The following is an 18503-nucleotide window of genomic DNA, read 5'->3' as shown; positions in this document are numbered from 1 at the left end:
ACCCAATCTGCTCAGTCTCTCCTTATAATCAACCTGGTGAACCTTCTCTGCACTCCCTCCAAGGCCAATATATCCTTCCGCAAATAAGGGGACCAATACTGCACACAGTATTCCAGCTGCGGCCTCACCAATGCCCTGTACAGATGCAGCAAGACATCTCTGCTTTTATATTCTATCCCCCTTGCGATATAGGCCAACATCCCATTTGCCTTCTTGATCACCTGTTGCATCTGCAAACTGGGTTTTTGCGTCTCATGCACAAGGACCCCCAGGTCCCTTTGCACAGCAGCATGTTGTAATTTTTTTCCATTTAGATAATCCAATTTGCTATTATTTCCTCCAAAGTGAATAACCTCACATTTGTCAACGTTATACTCCATTTGCCAGATCCTCGTCCATTCACTCAGCCTGTCCAAATCTCTCTGCAGATCTTCTACGCCCTCCACACGATTCACTTTTCCACTTATCTTTGTGTCGTCTGCAAACTTTGTTACCCTACACTCAGTCTCCTCCTCCAGATCGTCTATATAAATGGTAAATAGTTGAGGCCCCAGTACCGATCCCTGCGGCACGCCACTAGTTACCATCCGCCAACCAGAAAAGCACCCATTCATTCCGACTCTCTGCTTCTTGTCGGATAGCCAATCCCCAATCCACGCTAACACCCTACCCCCAACTCCGTGTGACCCAATTTTCTTCAGCAACCTTTTGTGAGGCACCTTATCAAACGCCTTTTGGAAATCCAAAAACACCGCATCCACCGGTTCCCCTCCGTCAACCGCACTAGTCACATCTTCATAAAAATCCAACAAGTTCGCCAAGCACGACTTTCCCCTCATGAATCCATGCTGTGTCTGCTTAATCGAACTATTCTTATCCAGATGGCCTGCTATTTCTTCTTTAATGATGGATTCCAGCATTTTCCCAACTACAGACGTGAAGCTAACCGGCCTGTAGTTACCCGCCTTTTGTCTATTTCCTTCTTTAAACAGCGGCGTAACATTAGCCGTTTTCCAATCCGCCGGCACTACCCCAGAATCCAACGAATTTTGATAAATAACCACTAACGCATCTGCTATTACCTCTGACATTTCTTTCAGTCCCTGGGATACATTCCATCCTGGCCCGGGGACTTGTCCACCTTCAGTCCCGTTAGTCTACCAAGCACTGCCTCCCTGGTAACATTAATTGTATTGAGTACCTCTCCTCCTACCAACCCTCTATCGTCAATATTCGGTAAACTATTTGTGTCTTCCACCGTGAAGACCGACACAAAGAACTTATTTAAAGTTTCAGCCATTTCCTCATTTCCCACTATTAAATCCCCCCTCTCGTCCTCCAAGGGTCCAACATTCACTCTTGCCACTCTATTTCTTTTTATATATTTGTTAAATATATAATAGGGCCTGGGTGGGATTGTGGGCGGTACAGACTTGATGGGCCAAATGACCACCTCCTGTATTGTAGGGATTCTGTAATTGATAACATTTTGACTGCTTTGCAACTTTTCTTTTTCCAGGGCGGATACATCAGGCTATGGTGACATCATTAAATGAGGATAACGAAAGTGCTACTGTAGAATGGATTGAAAATGGAGATACAAAAGGAAAAGAGGTAAATTTCCCCAACGTAACTTGATTGGAGATTTCAATATACCACAATAAACAATATTTGAAAATTATTGAAAATTTATTTTTAAAGAAGTTATCTTATTTATTGAAGTAATTTTATCCTGCTGCATTTTTATTGAGATTTCATGCAATCGGTGCTTCTGGGGTGTCAGTATTACATGTGTTCTGACACGAATTGTTAAATTTGTGACTGCCAGTCAGTACAATTGTATAATCTCAACTTCTTAATGTCACAAAATCTGTGATTGTTTAATTTCTTTTGTAGAAAATGGGAGTATTTTGCGTTGCGTTTGGCGTCTGCAAGAATGGCAATGCAGGTGCAAAGTCTCCCGAGAGGTGGGAAATGAGATTCTCGACGACAAGATCTCGTTTCCCAATTTTTCCCTGCCCCTTGCCGATGACATTGTGGGTGGGCTCTCATATAAATACATTTTAATGGATTTACATACTATTGAAGAACCTATACGCTGCATGATTCCCCACCCGCCAGAATATTCAAACCTCACCAGCACGATGTCACATCGGCAAGGTTCACAACTTTAGGAAGACAGCAAACAGTTAAGGGGTTCCTGTCGGGGGCATCAAGGTCACCATAGCCCTGGGCAGGGGGGAAAAGGAGCATGCTTTAACACTCTCTCTGGTACTGCCCTATCTGCTCTACTGCTCTATCACAATCTGGCAGTGTCAACTTGTGCTGGGGTGGGCCTCTGGGGAGCCCTCTTGGTGGGGGATTTCCCACTGTGTGTGATTGTGGAGGGGGAGGAAGGTAGGCAAAGAGCGCAGAGGCTTTTGAAGATGGGGGATTTGGCAGTGATGGGAAGTGGTCGTTGAGGGGGTTCTTACATTGAGGGATGGAATGTGCAGTGATTGTGGAGGTAATGGAAACGGGGGGGGGGGGGGGGGGGTAGGGAGGGGCGGGGTGGGGAGAAGTTGCTGTGACGGAGGGGGGAGTGGGCATTGAGGGAAAGGATGGGTGGTGAATCTGCCACAGCGGTTGGGGGGGGGGGGGGGGGAGGAGGATCCTCTGATAATTGTGCAGTGAGGGAAGAGGCCATTTTGTGGAGAGGGGTAGGAAGAATTTGAGGTCAGTTCTGATCAGGGTGCCCTTTGAAAATGATGTCCTGATCTTTGCGGAGCTGGCTTTGCTAGCTCTATCAGGGCACACTCCACCCTTGATTTTTTTTTTGTCAGAGTGCCAGAAAATGTGGTTTGAAAACTCCGCAGTGCATCTGGAGAGAGTCAGAGCCTGACACATTGACAAATTATGGGAAAATTCCACCCATCATTTGAATCTACAGTTGCAATTTTATGATCTGACCACTGGATGTCACCAGTATGTTTAACTTGAGCATTTTGTTGCAAGCAGGCACCATAATTTCTGAAGTTTTATAAAATACAATGGAATACAATTGAACTTGTTTATAATATGTATACTTAGAGATTTCATTATGTAACTTTAAAAATTTAAAAATAAAGTTTCAATCATTAATACTTGAACATAGCATTTTTAGCTAACAAGATATGTTAATATTCTGGATTTATTTATACTGTGCTGTATTTTAAATAATACAAAACAGCTGCTATGCCTTTTTGGACAAGAACAACAATGTACAGACCACATTTAATGAGAGTCTTAAGAGTCAAACGGAAAAGGAGGTGGCTATTTGGCCCATCATATCCATGTCAGTTATCTGTAGAGCAATCTTGTCAGTCCAGTTCCTCCTCCTCATTCCTGTAGCCCTGCAAATGTATTTTCTACAAGTGTTGGTCCAGTAATTTAATGGCCCAGAGACCTGGGTTCAATTCCGGCCTTGGGTGACTGTATGGAGTTTGCATGTTCTTCCCATGTCTGCGTGGGTTTCCTCCAGCTTCTCTGGTTTCCTCTCATAGTCCAAAGATGTGCAGGTTAGATGGATTGATTGGTCATACTAAATTGCCCCTTAGTGTCGAAAGATATGTAGGCTAGGTGGATTAGTCATGGTAAATGTGCAGGATCATGGGGATAGGACAGGGGGGTGGGCCTGGATAAGATGCTCTTTTGGAGAGTCGATGGGCTCAATGGTCTTTCTGTAGGGATTTTATGAAGTGTGATCATAACATGATAGAATTTCACGTTCAGTTTGAGGTGAGAAATTTGGATCTGAAACTTGTGTCTTAATCTTAAATAAAGACAATTACAAAGATATGAAAACAGAATTGGCTACAGTGCACTGGGAAAGTAAGTTCAAAGATAAAATGATAGAGAAGCAGTGGCAGATGTGATATATTTCATAGCTCTCAACAAAGAATTGAAATAGGATATATTTATGCAGAGGATGTACCATCTTTGGCTGGGCCATTGAATATATTCAAGACTAAGTTGGACTGGTTTTCAATCTACACAGATTGGAGGAATTGGAGATGGGGGAGGGCGAGCAGATAGGAAAGCGGAGATACAGCCGTGATCCTATTGAATGGTGGAGGAGGCTTGAGAGACCAAATAACCTAATCCTGCTCTTTTTTATGTTCATATGGACTCTATAAGGCTCTGGTTAAATCACATCTTAGGATCAGACTAAATCCCCTTCTCTTATACACAATGGCTTTATTTATGATACCCAAGATCTGCTTACTGTTCTCAGTATGTCCTGCTACCTTCAAAGATCTATGTGTGAGAATCCCCAGGTCCCTTTGTCCTTGTACTCTCTTTAGAACTGTGCCATTGAGTCTGTATTGACCCCCCTATCCCTTTTACCAAAATGCATTGCCTCACACTTAAATGCTACTGGCTAATAAATGGCTGGGCTGTCATGTCCTGCTGCAGCCGGGTGGCATCAACCTCGCAGTTTGTTGCATCCTCCAAGTTTGCTATCAACAGCACATTTTGACATTCTACATTATCAAAAAAACAGTAGTCCCTAGCACTCACTGTAGGGGAACATCACTGTCTACCATCCTTCAGTCTGAAAGGCAACCATTTATCATTATATGCTGTTTTCTGCCCTTAAGCAAATTTTTTATTTAAGCTGATAATGACCCCCTCCCGCTCCCATTCCATGATCTTCAATTTTATTAACCACCTCTTTGTTTTGGTACTCTGTCAATGCTTGCTTAAAGTCCGTTTCAATAACATCCATCACATGCCCCTCATTAACCTTCTGTTATGGACAGAATTTGCGTGGTTGGACATTTAAAATGCAATGTCTCTATTGTACATCTCACTTACACTATCATACACGGAAATATTAGATGCAAATGAAGTTAATGCCGTAATTATAAGAATTGATTTATAACTCAGTCTCTGCATCAATGCAGGCCTGATGTCGTCTTAGTTGAGTTGATACTTTAGTTGGAGTGAAGGCTTTTAGATACAAAGGATTCTCATGAAGCTGCAAAGCCTTTTGTAGACAAATAGCCAGGAGATTTGTTCTCAGCTAGACTTGGAAGCTGATGCAAGTACACTTTAGCTGCATTGAAAGTCGTTCACTTATGTGGTTCAGATGTTTCTGGCATTTCAAATGTTTTTGGTCAATTTGCTTTTTCAGGATATTTTAAACTGCAGCCCCTGAAAGTTAGTTTCTGCAGCGTAACACTTTTGGGGTCCAGGCAGCAGCACTTGATAATGGTCAGTCACATTTAACTCTGCCCCAGTTTGAACTCAATGTTCCCCTTCATTCATTATGGCATTCGGAGACCAGTAGTCTAGAGATCCCATATGATTGAAACACTGACTCATCATTAAACAGTGACATGTTTAAATTTCTCAGGTGCCTGCAAAATACCCTCATTCAAGTCCATGTTTAATTAAATATTGGCCACAGAATCAAATCTTGTCCACAGTTGATATACAGTCACATGTTGAGTTGCAACTGTCTTAACAGATTTTGTGGCCATTTTCACAAAGTATGATCTTGCAGTCCAGTCCATGATAACCAATATTCTCATGATTGTACTGAGTATGACACCTATGTTATTTCATTAAAAAAAATCAATTAGATTAATCAAATGCAATCTGCCTTTTACAAATCTGTGCTGGCTGTTAATTAAATCACTCCCAATTATGGAGGTGCTCAGCACATTAGTGCAAAAATAAGACTGAAGCATTTGTAATAATCTTCAGCAGGAAGTGCCAAGTGATGATCCAACTCGGCCTCCTCCTCAAGAGGTCCCCAGCATCATAGGTGTCAGTCTTCATCCAATTTGATTCCCTCCACATGATCTAGAGACAATTGAAAGCACTAGATATTGTAAAGGCTGCGGGCCCTGGCAATATTCTGGCAATAATCCTGAAGGCTTGTACTCCAGAACTGGCCGCACCCTTAGCCAAGCTGTTCCAGTACCGCTACAATACCAGTGTCTACCCAGCAATGTTGAAAATTGCCCAGTTATGTCCTGTTCACAAAAACAGGGCAAATCCAACCTAGCCAATTACTGTCCCATCAGTCTACTCCTGATCATCAGCAAAGTGATGGAAGGAGTCTTCAATAGTGCTTTCAAGCAGCGCTTACTCAGCAATAACCTGCTCACAGATGCTCAGTTTGGGTTCCGCTGGGGTTCAGCTCCTGACTTCATTACAGCCTTCGTTCAAACATGGACAAAAGATGAATTCAGGAGGTGAGATGATTGTGACTGCCCTTGACATCAAGCATTTGACTGTGGCATCAAGGAGTAACCTTCCTTCCATCAAGTCAGAAATGAGGGTGTTCATAGATAACTGCACAATGTTCAACACCATGTGCAATTCCTCAGATACTGAAGCTGTTCATGTCCAAATGCAGCAAAACTGGGACAAATATCCAGGCTTGGGCTGTCAAGTGACAAGTAACTTTTATGCCACACAAGTGCAAGGCAATGACCATCTTCAACAAGAGATTATCTAACTGTTGCCCATTAACATTCAATGGCATTACCGTCGCTGAATCCCCCATTGTCAACATCCTGGGAATTACCATTGATCAGAAACTGAACTGGACTAGCCATATCAATACTGCGGCTACCAGAGCAGGTCAAAGGCTAGGAATCCTGTGACAAGTAATTCACCTCCTGGCCCTGCAAAGCCTGTCCACTATCTACAAGGCACAAGTCAGGAGTGTAATGGAATATTCTCCATTTGCCTGGATGAGTGCAACTCCAACAACACTCGAGAAGCTGGACACTATCCAGGACAAAGCAGCCCACTTGATTGCTACCCCTTCCACAAACATTCAATCCCTCCACCACCGACAAATAGTGGCAGCAGTGTGTACCATCAACAAGATGCACTGTAGAGTCTGTGTAGGAAATGGTGCATGTATGTGGACACTGAAGACATTAGTTGTTGTCTTCCTGATGTTTAATTGCAGGAGGTTTGTTCTCTTTTAGGTACATACGAGACAATGGAGGGGATGAGACAGGGTGGTGAAGTAGAATTGTGCTTCACTTAAGGTCCATGCGGAACCTGATTTGTTTTCGGATAATGTGGGGAGTGAGGGGCACGGTTGGAGCTGAGAAATAGAAGTGAGGGGCAAGGATAAATTATTTTGAGACTTCAGAGGGAATGAGTATGGGTGTGGTGGGAAGCAAAGCCACTTCAGTTGGTTTTCTAACTATTTTTGGTTAGATGAATCCAGGTGAGAATTTTCCCACTCGCTGAATTGAGGAGCAGTAGGAAGATGGTTGTGTTAGTCATGAGTGGTGTAAGCTGCTGAGGAAAGATGAGGAATATTTACTCGGTTAGTCACCCGAATGGCCTTTATCAAAGTCATAAATCATATCCTATGACAGGTGGAAAACTGATTGGAGAAATTTGAACATTCAGGAAAGATGGGTATGGATTTGGGAGCCAGCAAGGCATTCAAGAATTTCAGAGATTAAATGATTTGCAAGTGTAACCCCCTGCTGACAACTATATGCTCTGACCAGCTGAGTTAAGTAAAGCTGTACCTGGGATGTGCTTGATGTTATAAGGGGCTACTATGTAAACGTTCAATTAACAGGATCCTGAGTTCTTAGCGGTTGGTGTTGAGCTAGGCTAAATTTCCTATTTACCAATAAATGTCAGTACAGGCGTGAATGAAAAGGATTTGTGTATACAGTTGCAATCTAGAGTAATAACCTATTAATAATAACGCGGTGCCTCCTAAAATGGTAAGTATGTAAACCTTATAATAAGAAAAGGTTCAGGACAACCATGCAAAAGGAATAACAAAAATAAATTAATTTTCTTGCATTGTTGCGTCTCATAAAACAGGTAAAGAGTCCCAAACTAAAGATTTTTCAATTAAACAGTTTCAACCCTGAGAAATGTTCAAAATATTACCAAGCACTTGGATTTATAAACGTTGGGGCCCATACGTTGGTGCACATATGAAGAAAACATGCCCTTGGTGAAAAAGGTTGGATCTCATGGGATGAAGGGGGAGGTGGCTAGATGGGTGGAGAACTGTTGGTGCACATATGAAGAAAACACGCCCTTGGTGAAAAAGGTTGGATCTCATGGGATAAAGGGGGAGGTGGCTAGATGGGTGGAGAACTGGCTTGGTCACAGAAGACAGAGGGTGGTAGTGGAAGGGTCTTTTTCCAGCTGGAGGCCTGTGACTAGTGGTGTTCCGCAGGGTTCTGTATTGGGACCTCTGCTGTTTGTGATTTATATAAATGATCTGGAAGAAGGTGTAACTGGGGTGATCAGTAATTTTGCGGACGACACAAAATTGGCAGGACTTGCAGATAGTGAGGAGCATTGTCAGAAGCTACAGAAGGATATAGATAGGCTGGAAATTTGGGCAAAGAAATGGCAGATGGAGTTCAATCCTGATAAATGCGAAGTGATGCATTTTGGTAGAAATAATGTAGGGAGGAGCTATACGATAAATGGCAGAACCATAAAGAGTGTAGATACGCAGAGGGACTTGGGTGTGCAAGTCCACAGATCCTTGAAGGTGACGTCACAGGTGGAGAAGGTGGTGAAGAAGGCATATGGCATGCTTGCCTTTATAGGACGGGGCATAGAGTATAAAAGTTGGGGTCTGATGTTGCAGATGTATAGAACGTTGGTTCGGCCGCATTTGGAATACTGCGTCCAGTTCTGGTCGCCACACTACCAGAAGGACGTGGAGGCTTTGGAGAGAGTACAGAGGAGGTTTACCAGGATGTTGCCTGGTATGGAGGGGCTTAGTTATGAGGAGAGATTGGGTAAACTGGGGTTGTTCTCCCTGGAAAGATGGAGGATGAGGGGAGACTTAATAGAGGTGTATAAAATTATGAAAGGCATAGAAAGGGTGAACGGTGGGAAGCTTTTCCCCAGGTCGGTGGTGACGTTCACAAGGGGTCATAGGTTCAAGGTGAAGGGGGGGAGGTTTAACACAGATATCAGGCGGACATATTTTACACAGAGGGTGGTGGGGGCCTGGAATGCGCTGCCAGGCAAGGTGGTGGAGGCAGACACACTGGGAACGTTTAAGACTTATCTAGATAGCCATATGAACGGAGTGGGAATGGAGGGATACAAAAGAATGGTCTAGTTTGGACCAGGGAGCGGCGCGGGCTTGGAAGGCCGAAGGGCCTGTTCCTGTGCTGAATTGTTCTTTATTCTTTGTTCAACAACACACTGCTGATACCGTTCAGTGTCTGATAGTATCGTCTCCAGTTACTCACGCAACCACGACACACACAGTCCAGAAGGGTCTGCGAGCGGGAAGATGATGCAGCAGGAAAAAAAATGCAGCAAGCTGTCCGTGTAATGACGCAGGTCCAGTGCGCTGAAGTCTGTCCTCCTTGGCAGTGCTACTTAGCAAGTTAGCTTCAGCTAATCCTCGTTCTCTCCGTCTTCTCAGTGAAAACTACGCCCGGCGTTTATAGCTGACTGTCCCTCACCGGCAGTTTCTAGCAGAAACGTCCACGTTTGAGAGTACACTTTTTCTCAACAGTAATGAAAATAACAAACAGGACTAAACCTTGCTGCCTTTCACTTCAAACTGGAAAAAACGAGTTACTAAAGTGCGACAAACACGAGCTTTAACTGCGCAGTAACATTTGTGCCAATACTGTGAAGTATGTTAGTCTACAAATATTATTTGCCTCGACGTTAAAACTGGGTTTTTACCGCATGGAAACAGCTCCTCTTCCCCACGTGTGTCTCCCCACTGCAGCTTCCTCTGCCTCCCGCCGTTTTTCTTTTTCCCTCCCCCTAAGTAATCTGATTGGCTTAAAGTGCAGCGCTCTAGAAAACGGATTGGCTTAGCTTACATCACTCAAACAAACAGTATCTGTTCACGGTATTTGGTAAGAAGTTTAACAACACCAGGTTAAAGTCCAACAGGTTTATTTGGTAGCAAAAGCCACACAAGCTTTCGGAGCTCTAAGCCCCTTCTTCAGGTGAGTGGGAATTCTGTTCACAAACAGAGCATATAAAGACACAGACTCAATTTACATGAATAATGGTTGGAATGCGAATACTTACAACTAATCAAGTCTTTAAGAGACAAAACAATGTGAGTGGAGAGAGCATCAAGACAGGCTAAAAAGATGTGCATTGTCTCCAGACAAATGGTATTTGGCCCAGTGAACAGGATATTGAAACTCACAAGAAAACAAAGAACAATGGTAAATGTCTTTTTCATTAAATTTGCCCATATTTCAAGAAAACACACTCTTTTCATTTTTCTTTCATTTATCCTTTTTTTCAGGCCCCTACACAAGGATGGGTCAAGGATAGATGTTTTGAATTGGGGTGTGATGACAGTGGATTTGAGGGAGAGAGAGGAAGCAGTACCTGAGGAATTAATAATATCTGCCGAAATGGGGACAGATAAAGAAATTGGGTGTCAGCAGTTTGGTGGGCTTTGGGTTGAGGGGGTGGGCACAAGGAACTCAGATGGCACAAGGGGAGAAACCAGTCATCAAAATGTCTCTTAATCACAAATCCCATTGTTAATTCTATTTCCTAACTTGCTAAATCTCAAATTTGTGGACAAACACCAAGAAGAAGTCACAGGGAAGTATTTGCATTATCATAAACAGGATCTGATTACCTCATTCTGTCCAGCTCACTTTATGTCCTCTGTGAGAGCGACGTGGAAAACAGCAAATTTGTTTTTCTGGTCCCAGTGATAATTTTATTTTTGTCTACATTTGCTTTGTACATTAACAAACTATCTAAAATGTTCGCGCCCTTTAGAATCTGATTACATTGTGGCTATGTAGAGTCCAGAATTCCTAAAATATCAATCTGACCAACAATTCTGCTGTCTGGAGAGTAAAAATACTGTAATTCATTTTTAAAATAATTTCTTGTTCTCTTAGCAATTTAATTCCCTTGCTCTTCTGGGATATTAAGAAGTACAATTCCATGAGTCCTTGTTTATTATTCATGTTCTTTATATAAGCCTAGCTGTGGAATGTCAGCAGACTATTCAAACGTTGATGGGAATCTCACCCAATCTGCACGCATTCCATTTGGATTTCCTGGACAAAATTCTGACTGACTGTGTTTTTCTGCTTGCTACTAACATTGCAACTGAGATCAGCTTTTTGCGTGGGTTGGTGGGGTATATTGTAATTTTTAAAATGTTAATAAAACTGTATACCTCCAAGATTTTATTGTATCTATAATATGTACATTTTTCCCAATCAATAGATTGACCTTGAAAGCGTTTTTGCACTAAACCCAGATCTTGCACCTGATGAAGAAATTGAGCCAAGTCCTGAAACACCACCACCTCCAACACCTTCCATCAAAACTAACAAGATAGTAAAGGTCTGTTTCAATATTTATATATTTGTAGTTAATCTTCTTCACCTTCCATGTACCTCAGGAGTAAACAAAGGTTATCAGTGGAGAGAAATGTGATATCTGTTTTGACATTGAGAGGAGGCTCCTTTGATTTTTCTCCTTAACATGTAATCACTGATTGAAGTTCCTTTCTCTCCCTGACTGGAGTGGTGGTTGTATATTTTTTTTGGTTTTAAATCCAGTTTGGAACTGGTCCCCTTCTGTTTGCTGTCTGTTAAAAGTGCGGTGCTGTAACATCGTTGAAATGCTCTCACACATTAAATTTACTCACACTTGAGAGATGTCTGCAATGTTTCATGTCATGTTACAATATTTCTGGCAGATCTCTATAGTTTTCTGTACCATGTGGGAAATTACTCATAGATTTGTTCCCAAGAGCGGTTATGACATCAGGCAAGTTCTTGCCAGCATCAGTGAAGAACCAATGGATGGATTTGTTTGCACAGCAGTTGAAGACTCTCCAATTGTGATAATGTCCATAACAAAAGTAATTTCCTTTAGAATCATAGATATGGCATAGGAGCAGCCCATTGTGACTGTGCTATCTTTGTGAAAGCTATCCAGTTACCTTCATCCTTTCCCCATTGTCCATCATAATTTTCCTCTCCTAGTTTTCACTCAATCACGTTTGAAAGTTATTAAATCTGTTTCCTACACCCTTTTCAGGCAACACATTTCCAATCATCGTAACTTTCTGCCCAAAAATGTTAAGTCATTGTTTTGCCTCCAATTCTTTATTCAGTTATCTTAAGTTTGTATCCCCTAGTTTTTTTACGTTACTTATTCCATTACAGTTCATGATTTTGAGGAGGTCTTATGTAATCTCTTTCCTTAACCTTCTCTGGTCTAAGGAGAACAGTTCAGCTTTTCTAGTCTCTTCATATAACTGAGTTCCAGTCAATCTTCTCAGCACCCTCTTTATGGTTTTGCACCCTTCCTGAAGTGTGCTGCTGTGCTGTCCAGAGTTACTGTATAGCTGGAAGTCTAACCATTACCTCCTTGAGGGCAGTTAGGGATGGGCAACAAATGATGGCCTGCTCAATGGTGCCCACACACCATGAAAGAATTTTAAAGAAGAGTTATAAGTATTTGGCATACCTTCCTTCCTTTTGTATTCTATGCCTCTGTTTAGAAAGCTAAGGATTCTGAATGCTTTTTAACAGCTTTTATTCACTTGTCTTCCAAGCTTCAAAGGTTTGTGTGATTCTGTTCATGCATCCCTTTTAAAATTGTAACATTAAATTCACGTTACTTCTCATTCTTGTACCAAACTGCATCTGTCCCTTTCACAACTCCTGAAGAATGTAAGTAACCTCCTCAACGTTTACTGCTTTTTCAAGTTTTGTGCCATCTGCAGACTTTTAAATTAGGCCCTGTAAAGCCAAGTCCAAGTTGTTGATGCAATACTGAGTCTGGAGGGCACCACTGAGAAGCAAGTGTTCATCACTACTACTTTGCATTCTGTCTCATTGTATCCATACTGCTACTGCCCATTAATCAATCCTATTATGTGACACTTTATCAATGCTTTTGAAAGTGTACATGGAACTGCATCACGTTAATCAACCCTCTCCATTACTAATTCTTTTCCCCTATGCCTCATCCCCACAACCAATATAGTACAACAACAACTTGTTCTTATCCCTTTGTCATTTCCCCTCTTTTGAGCACCTCACCCTCTACTAACTCTCCATTCTCTCTTTCATTGTTTACATTCTTCAAAGTGTGGTCATGGTCTGGAATGCATTTCCTGAGAGTATGATGGAGGTAGATTCAATCGAAACATTCAAAAGGGAATTGGACTGTTGCTGAAAAGGATGAAAGTGCAATTCTCCTGCCTTCTCCCCTGCACATAGTGAATTGCTCCTTCAGAGAGCCAGTGTAGACCCAAAGGGCTGAATGGCCTCCTGTACTATAACAAGTCTGTGATTCAATGAAACTCCTTGGCTTCCTCTCCCAAAACTCAATTCCTTTAGCCTTTCACAGTCATCCTCATCCTTCGTACCTTCCCAAGTCCTCCTCTCTCTCATCTTTGTCAACCTCGTCCTGCACATAAGCCCCATACCATTTCTTGAAGCACACTAATATGGACTGTAACAATCTTCTGAAATTTCAAGAACCATATCTGATTTTTCCAATTTCCTCACCGTCCATCTCTTGTGTAATATTTCATCACTATCATTTCTGTCATTAAAGAAACGGCCACTATAACGTGACTTGTTAGAAACTGTAGGTTTGGTAGCCTGAGTTACATTTTTTTGTCTTTAATTTATAAAATTCTGACACTGCCAATGCTTTCTTTTAAAGAATCGTCGAACTGTGGCTGCTAAGAATGAAACTCCTTCCAAAGATAACAGAGGTAATTTTAAATTGGGATGATGATGCACTTTCCATTGTGTATATGTATGCTATTATGATATTGTCATGAAAACTGAACATTACAAGATAATTGTTTTAAAATGTTCCCTTTAGCGAAACAAAAAGTTCTGATAAACACCACAGTTCGGGGAAATGCCCGTGTGATTTCAAGTTTCCATGGGGAGAGTCGCTCCAGTAGAAACCTTTTGAGGTGCAGGCTGCCAGTTTTAGCATCTGTCACAGTATCTCACAGAACAAAGGACAGCTTTTGTGGAGACATCGGCAGAAAAAGAATTGGATCTCTCCCAGGAACAGGTCTTGGTTCAATATTTATTTACATTAATGACCTGGAGGAAGGAACAGAATGTAAGGTTTCCAAATTTGCTGATAATATGAAGATAGGTGGAAGGGTATGTTGTGATGAGGATATTTTGATTCTCCAACAAATATAGATAGACTTGGGAAAAACCTGGCAAATGGAGTTTAATGTGGGGAAGTGTGAGGTCATGCACTTTAGTAAGAGGAATCAAAAGGGAGATTATTATCTAAATGGAGAGAGATTCCAGATGAGTGAAGTACAGAGGGATCTAGGTGTTCTAGTGCATGAATCATGACTTTTCACTAATGGAAGTGTCTCGAACAAGGGAATGTAGCTACAAGATAAAGGACCATTCATTTAAAACTGAGGTGCGTAAAAATTTCTTCTCGCAGAGGGTGGTGAATCACTGGAATTTTCTGGCCCAAAATGGAAGCAAGTCCATTAGAAGTATTTAAAGTGGAGGTGGATAAATATTTGATAGATCAAGGAATAGAGGGTTATGGGGAAATGGCACAGAAAAGGAGTTGAGGTCGGCATAGATCAGCCATGATTGTATTGAATGGAGGGGCAGGCTTGAAGGACCTGGTGGCCTACTCCTGCTTCTATTTCATGTGTTGTAGTTATTCTGTAAGAAATGATGAGAAGCAGAAGTAAAACTCATTATGAAGGGGAACGATTTTATTAGAGCCCATTAGACTGTTTATAGGGGTTTTACATTAGAATTTCTGGATTGTCAGGACTGTTGTCACATGAGAACAAAGAACAATACAGCACGGGAACAGGCCCTTCGGCCCTCCAAGCCCGCGCCGCTCCCTGGTCCAAACTAGACCTTTCTTTTGTATCCCTCCATTCCCACTCCGTTCATATGGCTATCTAGATAAGTCTTAAACGTTCCCAGTGTGTCCGCCTCCACCACCTTGCCTGGCAGCGCATTCCAGGCCCCCACCACCCTCTGTGTAAAATATGTCCGCCTGATATCTGTGTTAAACCTCCCCCCCTTCACCTTGAACCTATGACCCCTTGTGAACGTCACCACCGACCTGGGGAAAAGCTTCCCACCGTTCACCCTTTCTATGCCTTTCATAATTTTATACACCTCTATTAAGTCTCCCCTCATCCTCCGTCTTTCCAGGGAGAACAACCCCAGTTTACCCAATCTCTCCTCATAACTAAGCCCCTCCATACCAGGCAACATCCTGGTAAACCTCCTCTGTACTCTCTCCAAAGCCTCCACGTCCTTCTGGTAGTGTGGCGGCCAGAACTGGACGCAGTATTCCAAATGCGGCCGAACCAACGTTCTATACATCTGCAACATCAGACCCCAACTTTTATACTCTATGCCCCGTCCTATAAAGGCGAGCATGCCATATGCCGCCTTCACCACCTTCTCCACCTGTGACGTCACCTTCAAGACGAGAGGGGGATATGTTGAGGTGTGCCTTATTAGTGGCAATTGTATCTGGGCAAACTGGCAGAGTGGAGTGCTGGACGATGGAATTTTCAACCTGATGTGGCAAGAAGAGGTGAACTTGTGCTGGAGAGTTGGGAGTGACTTTGTGTTAGGTATGACTCATGACGGCACAGTGGTTAGCAATCTTGCCTCACAGCGCCAGGAATCCAGGTTCGATTCCCAGCTTGGGTGACTGTCTGTGTGGAGTCTGCACGTTCTCCCCTGTGTCTGCATGAGTTTCCTCCCACAGCCCAAAGATGTGCAGGTTAAGTGCATTGGCCATGCTAAATTCTCCCTCCGTGCACCCGAACAGGTGCCGGAGTGTGGCGACTTGGAGATTTTCACAGTAACCTCATTGCAGTGTTGAGCCTACTTGTGACACTAGTAAATAAATTCTAAACTTTTAATTAGTGAAGCGTTATGTCCCAATGACTTAATTTTGCTTGGGTTCCTTGATGTCACACCTGGTCAGATGCTGCCTTAATCTCAAGAACAACCAATCTAAGTTCACCCATGGAATGTACTCTGTTGTTGAATTTTGGACCAAGGCTGTAATAAGGTCTGTAGCTGAGTGGGGTTGGTGGAACCCAAACTGAGTGTCAGTGAGCGTGTTCTTGCTGAGTGCTCTCAATGACACTTCCGTCACTTTTGGTAATAGTTGAGAATAGACTAATGGGGCTGCAATTGACTGGATTGCATTTGTCCTGCTTTTTGTGGACAGAATATACCTGGGCAAGTTTCCTCATTGGTTAGATGCCAGAGTTGTACTTGCATAGCATTGGACTGGTGCTATAACAGCTTGACTAGGGGCATGGCGAGTTCTGGAGTGATGTTATCAGAGCTTGTAATCTTTCCTGTTTCTAGTGTCTTCAACTGTTTCTTTATCACGTGGAATGAATCAAATTGTTCAAAATGAATCAATGTTCAAATTTTGAATTCATTCAAGGCAGAGTTAGCCAGAGTTTCGATCAATGAGGGAATGGAAGGTTATGGGAGGCCGACAGGAAAATGGAGTTGATTATTGAATGGTGGAGCAAGCTTAAAGGACTGAATGGCCTTCTCCTATTTCTAGGTCTTATGTTCCTACAGCTGAAGACAGGCACCTATAATGCTAGGGACCTTAGCAGGGGGCCAAGATGGCTCACCACTTGGTGTTTTCCTTTGCATTGACATAATGAGCTTTGCCATCATTATTTTTGTGGTGCCATTGCCTCACATTTTGTTTGTCCACAACCATTCATGACTAAATGTGGCAAGACTGCAGAGCTTTGATCTGATTTGTTGGTTGTCGGATCATTGTGCTCTGTCAATAGCATGCTGTTTACCCATGCATGTGGTCCCGTATTGTAGCTTCCTGTATTGTAGCTTCACCAGGTTGGCATGTCATTTTTTAGGTGTGGCTAGATTTGAAATTTAGGTTAAAAATGATTTATATCAATATCAGATAACTTAAAAAAAATAATTTGCATTCTTTTTGTTCTGTCAATGTTCTTTTCATTTAAATACCAGGTTTTGATGTCATAGCAGGTAGTGAAGAAAGCAATCTTGGTCTGTTGATTTTTAGCATGAGTATTAATTCTGTCTTCCATTTGGTCAACTGTTTATTTCAGTTAGTATTAAAAGTTGTCACTTCCTAGGATTTAAATAAGTGCAAAACGTTTTATTTAAATGTTTGGATTTTAGTTTTGCATATTATGCAGTTGCTAATATTTTAAAAAATTATTCAAGAACTAAAATGTCTCCTGTAATGTGTAGAAGCTTTTGTATATTACTGTATTTTGAACTTTTAGAATTAAAAAATGAGGCTACACTTTCGTACTATGCAATTTTTTGTTTTAATGTAACAAAGTGAAAATTCGCTAAAGATTGGGAAGTTTGAAGTATTTGAAAATTAGATGCACTTGTACATAGTACAGGATTCAAATTTATATTTGATACTTTTCCGTTACAATTATTGAAATGTTCATATTAAACTCCAAAACATTTTAATTTTCAAACGTGTTTCATGGTTACTTTTCAGTTTTGAAAATATTTTATATCTGTAAAAACTTGTTTTTCTTCCGTGCCTAAATTAATATGTATCCTATTGCATCTTGCATTTCATTAACTTTTTTCCTGCTTTGAGTCTAAAGAAGTACCAGGCAGCAATCGCCTCCAACAAAGGAGAATCTAACCTAGACATCCAATGGTATTACCATCACTAAATTGCACACCACCCCCCAATCAACATCCTGGGGTTGGATTGATCAGAAACTGAACTGGACTGGTCACATGCAACAACAGTGGCTACAACAGGAGAACATTTTAATTCATTTACAGGATGTGGAGCATCACTGGCTGGATCAGCATTTATTGCCCACCCCTATATGCCCCCCCCCCCCACCCCCAAAGAAGGGTTTTTACGACAATCGACAATGGTTTAATGTTCATTGCTAGGTTTTTAATTCCAGTTTTTGTTATTGAATTCAATTTTCACCCATCTGTCGTGGTGAGATTTGTGCACAGGTCCCCAGATCTTGCCCTGGATCTCTGGATTACTAACCAGTGACAGTACCATGATGCCATCGCATCCTGCAGCGAGTAATTCACCTCCTGACTCCCCAAAACGTATCCACCATTCACAAGGTACAAGTCAGGAGTGTGGCTCTCCATTTGCCTGGATGAGTGCAGTCCAACAATGCTCTAGAAACTTGAGCCATCCAGGACAAAGCAGCCTGTTTGATTGGCGTGCTATCCACAAACACTCACTCCCTCCACCATCAATGCACAGTGTCAGCAGTGTGTAGCATCTATAGAATGCATTGCAGCAGCTCACCAAGGCTCCTTTAACAGCACCTTCCAAACCCAAAACCTCTATTATCTAGAAGGACAAGGGCAGCAGATACATGGGAACAGTACCTTGAAGTTCCCGTCCAAGCATGCACCACTTTGACTTGGAAATATATTACCCTTCATTCACCTGTGACTGTGTCAAGTTCCTGGAACACACTCCCTGAC

At 42.1% G+C, this 18503-nt stretch overlaps 1 protein-coding gene across 8 annotated transcripts in view; it reads left to right on the top strand.

Annotated features, from left to right (window-relative positions):
- Window positions 1–18503, top strand: part of LOC144497364 (kinesin-like protein KIF2A) — a 109783-nt gene that overhangs the window by 29530 nt on the left and 61750 nt on the right. For all 8 annotated transcript variants that reach the window (XR_013498543.1, XR_013498542.1, XM_078218537.1 and 5 more), the window contains 3 exons: window positions 1520–1614; window positions 11224–11343; window positions 13687–13738. Coding sequence is in view for 6 of the 8 variants with exons in the window: in XM_078218537.1 (XP_078074663.1) it covers window positions 1520–1614; window positions 11224–11343; window positions 13687–13738 (267 nt within the window). In the remaining 2 variants the exon portion in view is untranslated. The remainder of the gene's footprint in view (window positions 1–1519; window positions 1615–11223; window positions 11344–13686; window positions 13739–18503) is intronic.

The sequence above is a fragment of the Mustelus asterias genome, chromosome 1 (assembly GCF_964213995.1).
Source record: "Mustelus asterias chromosome 1, sMusAst1.hap1.1, whole genome shotgun sequence".
In the NCBI taxonomy this organism is placed as follows: Eukaryota; Metazoa; Chordata; class Chondrichthyes; order Carcharhiniformes; family Triakidae; genus Mustelus; species Mustelus asterias.
This window is presented reverse-complemented; position numbering and strand designations above follow the sequence as displayed.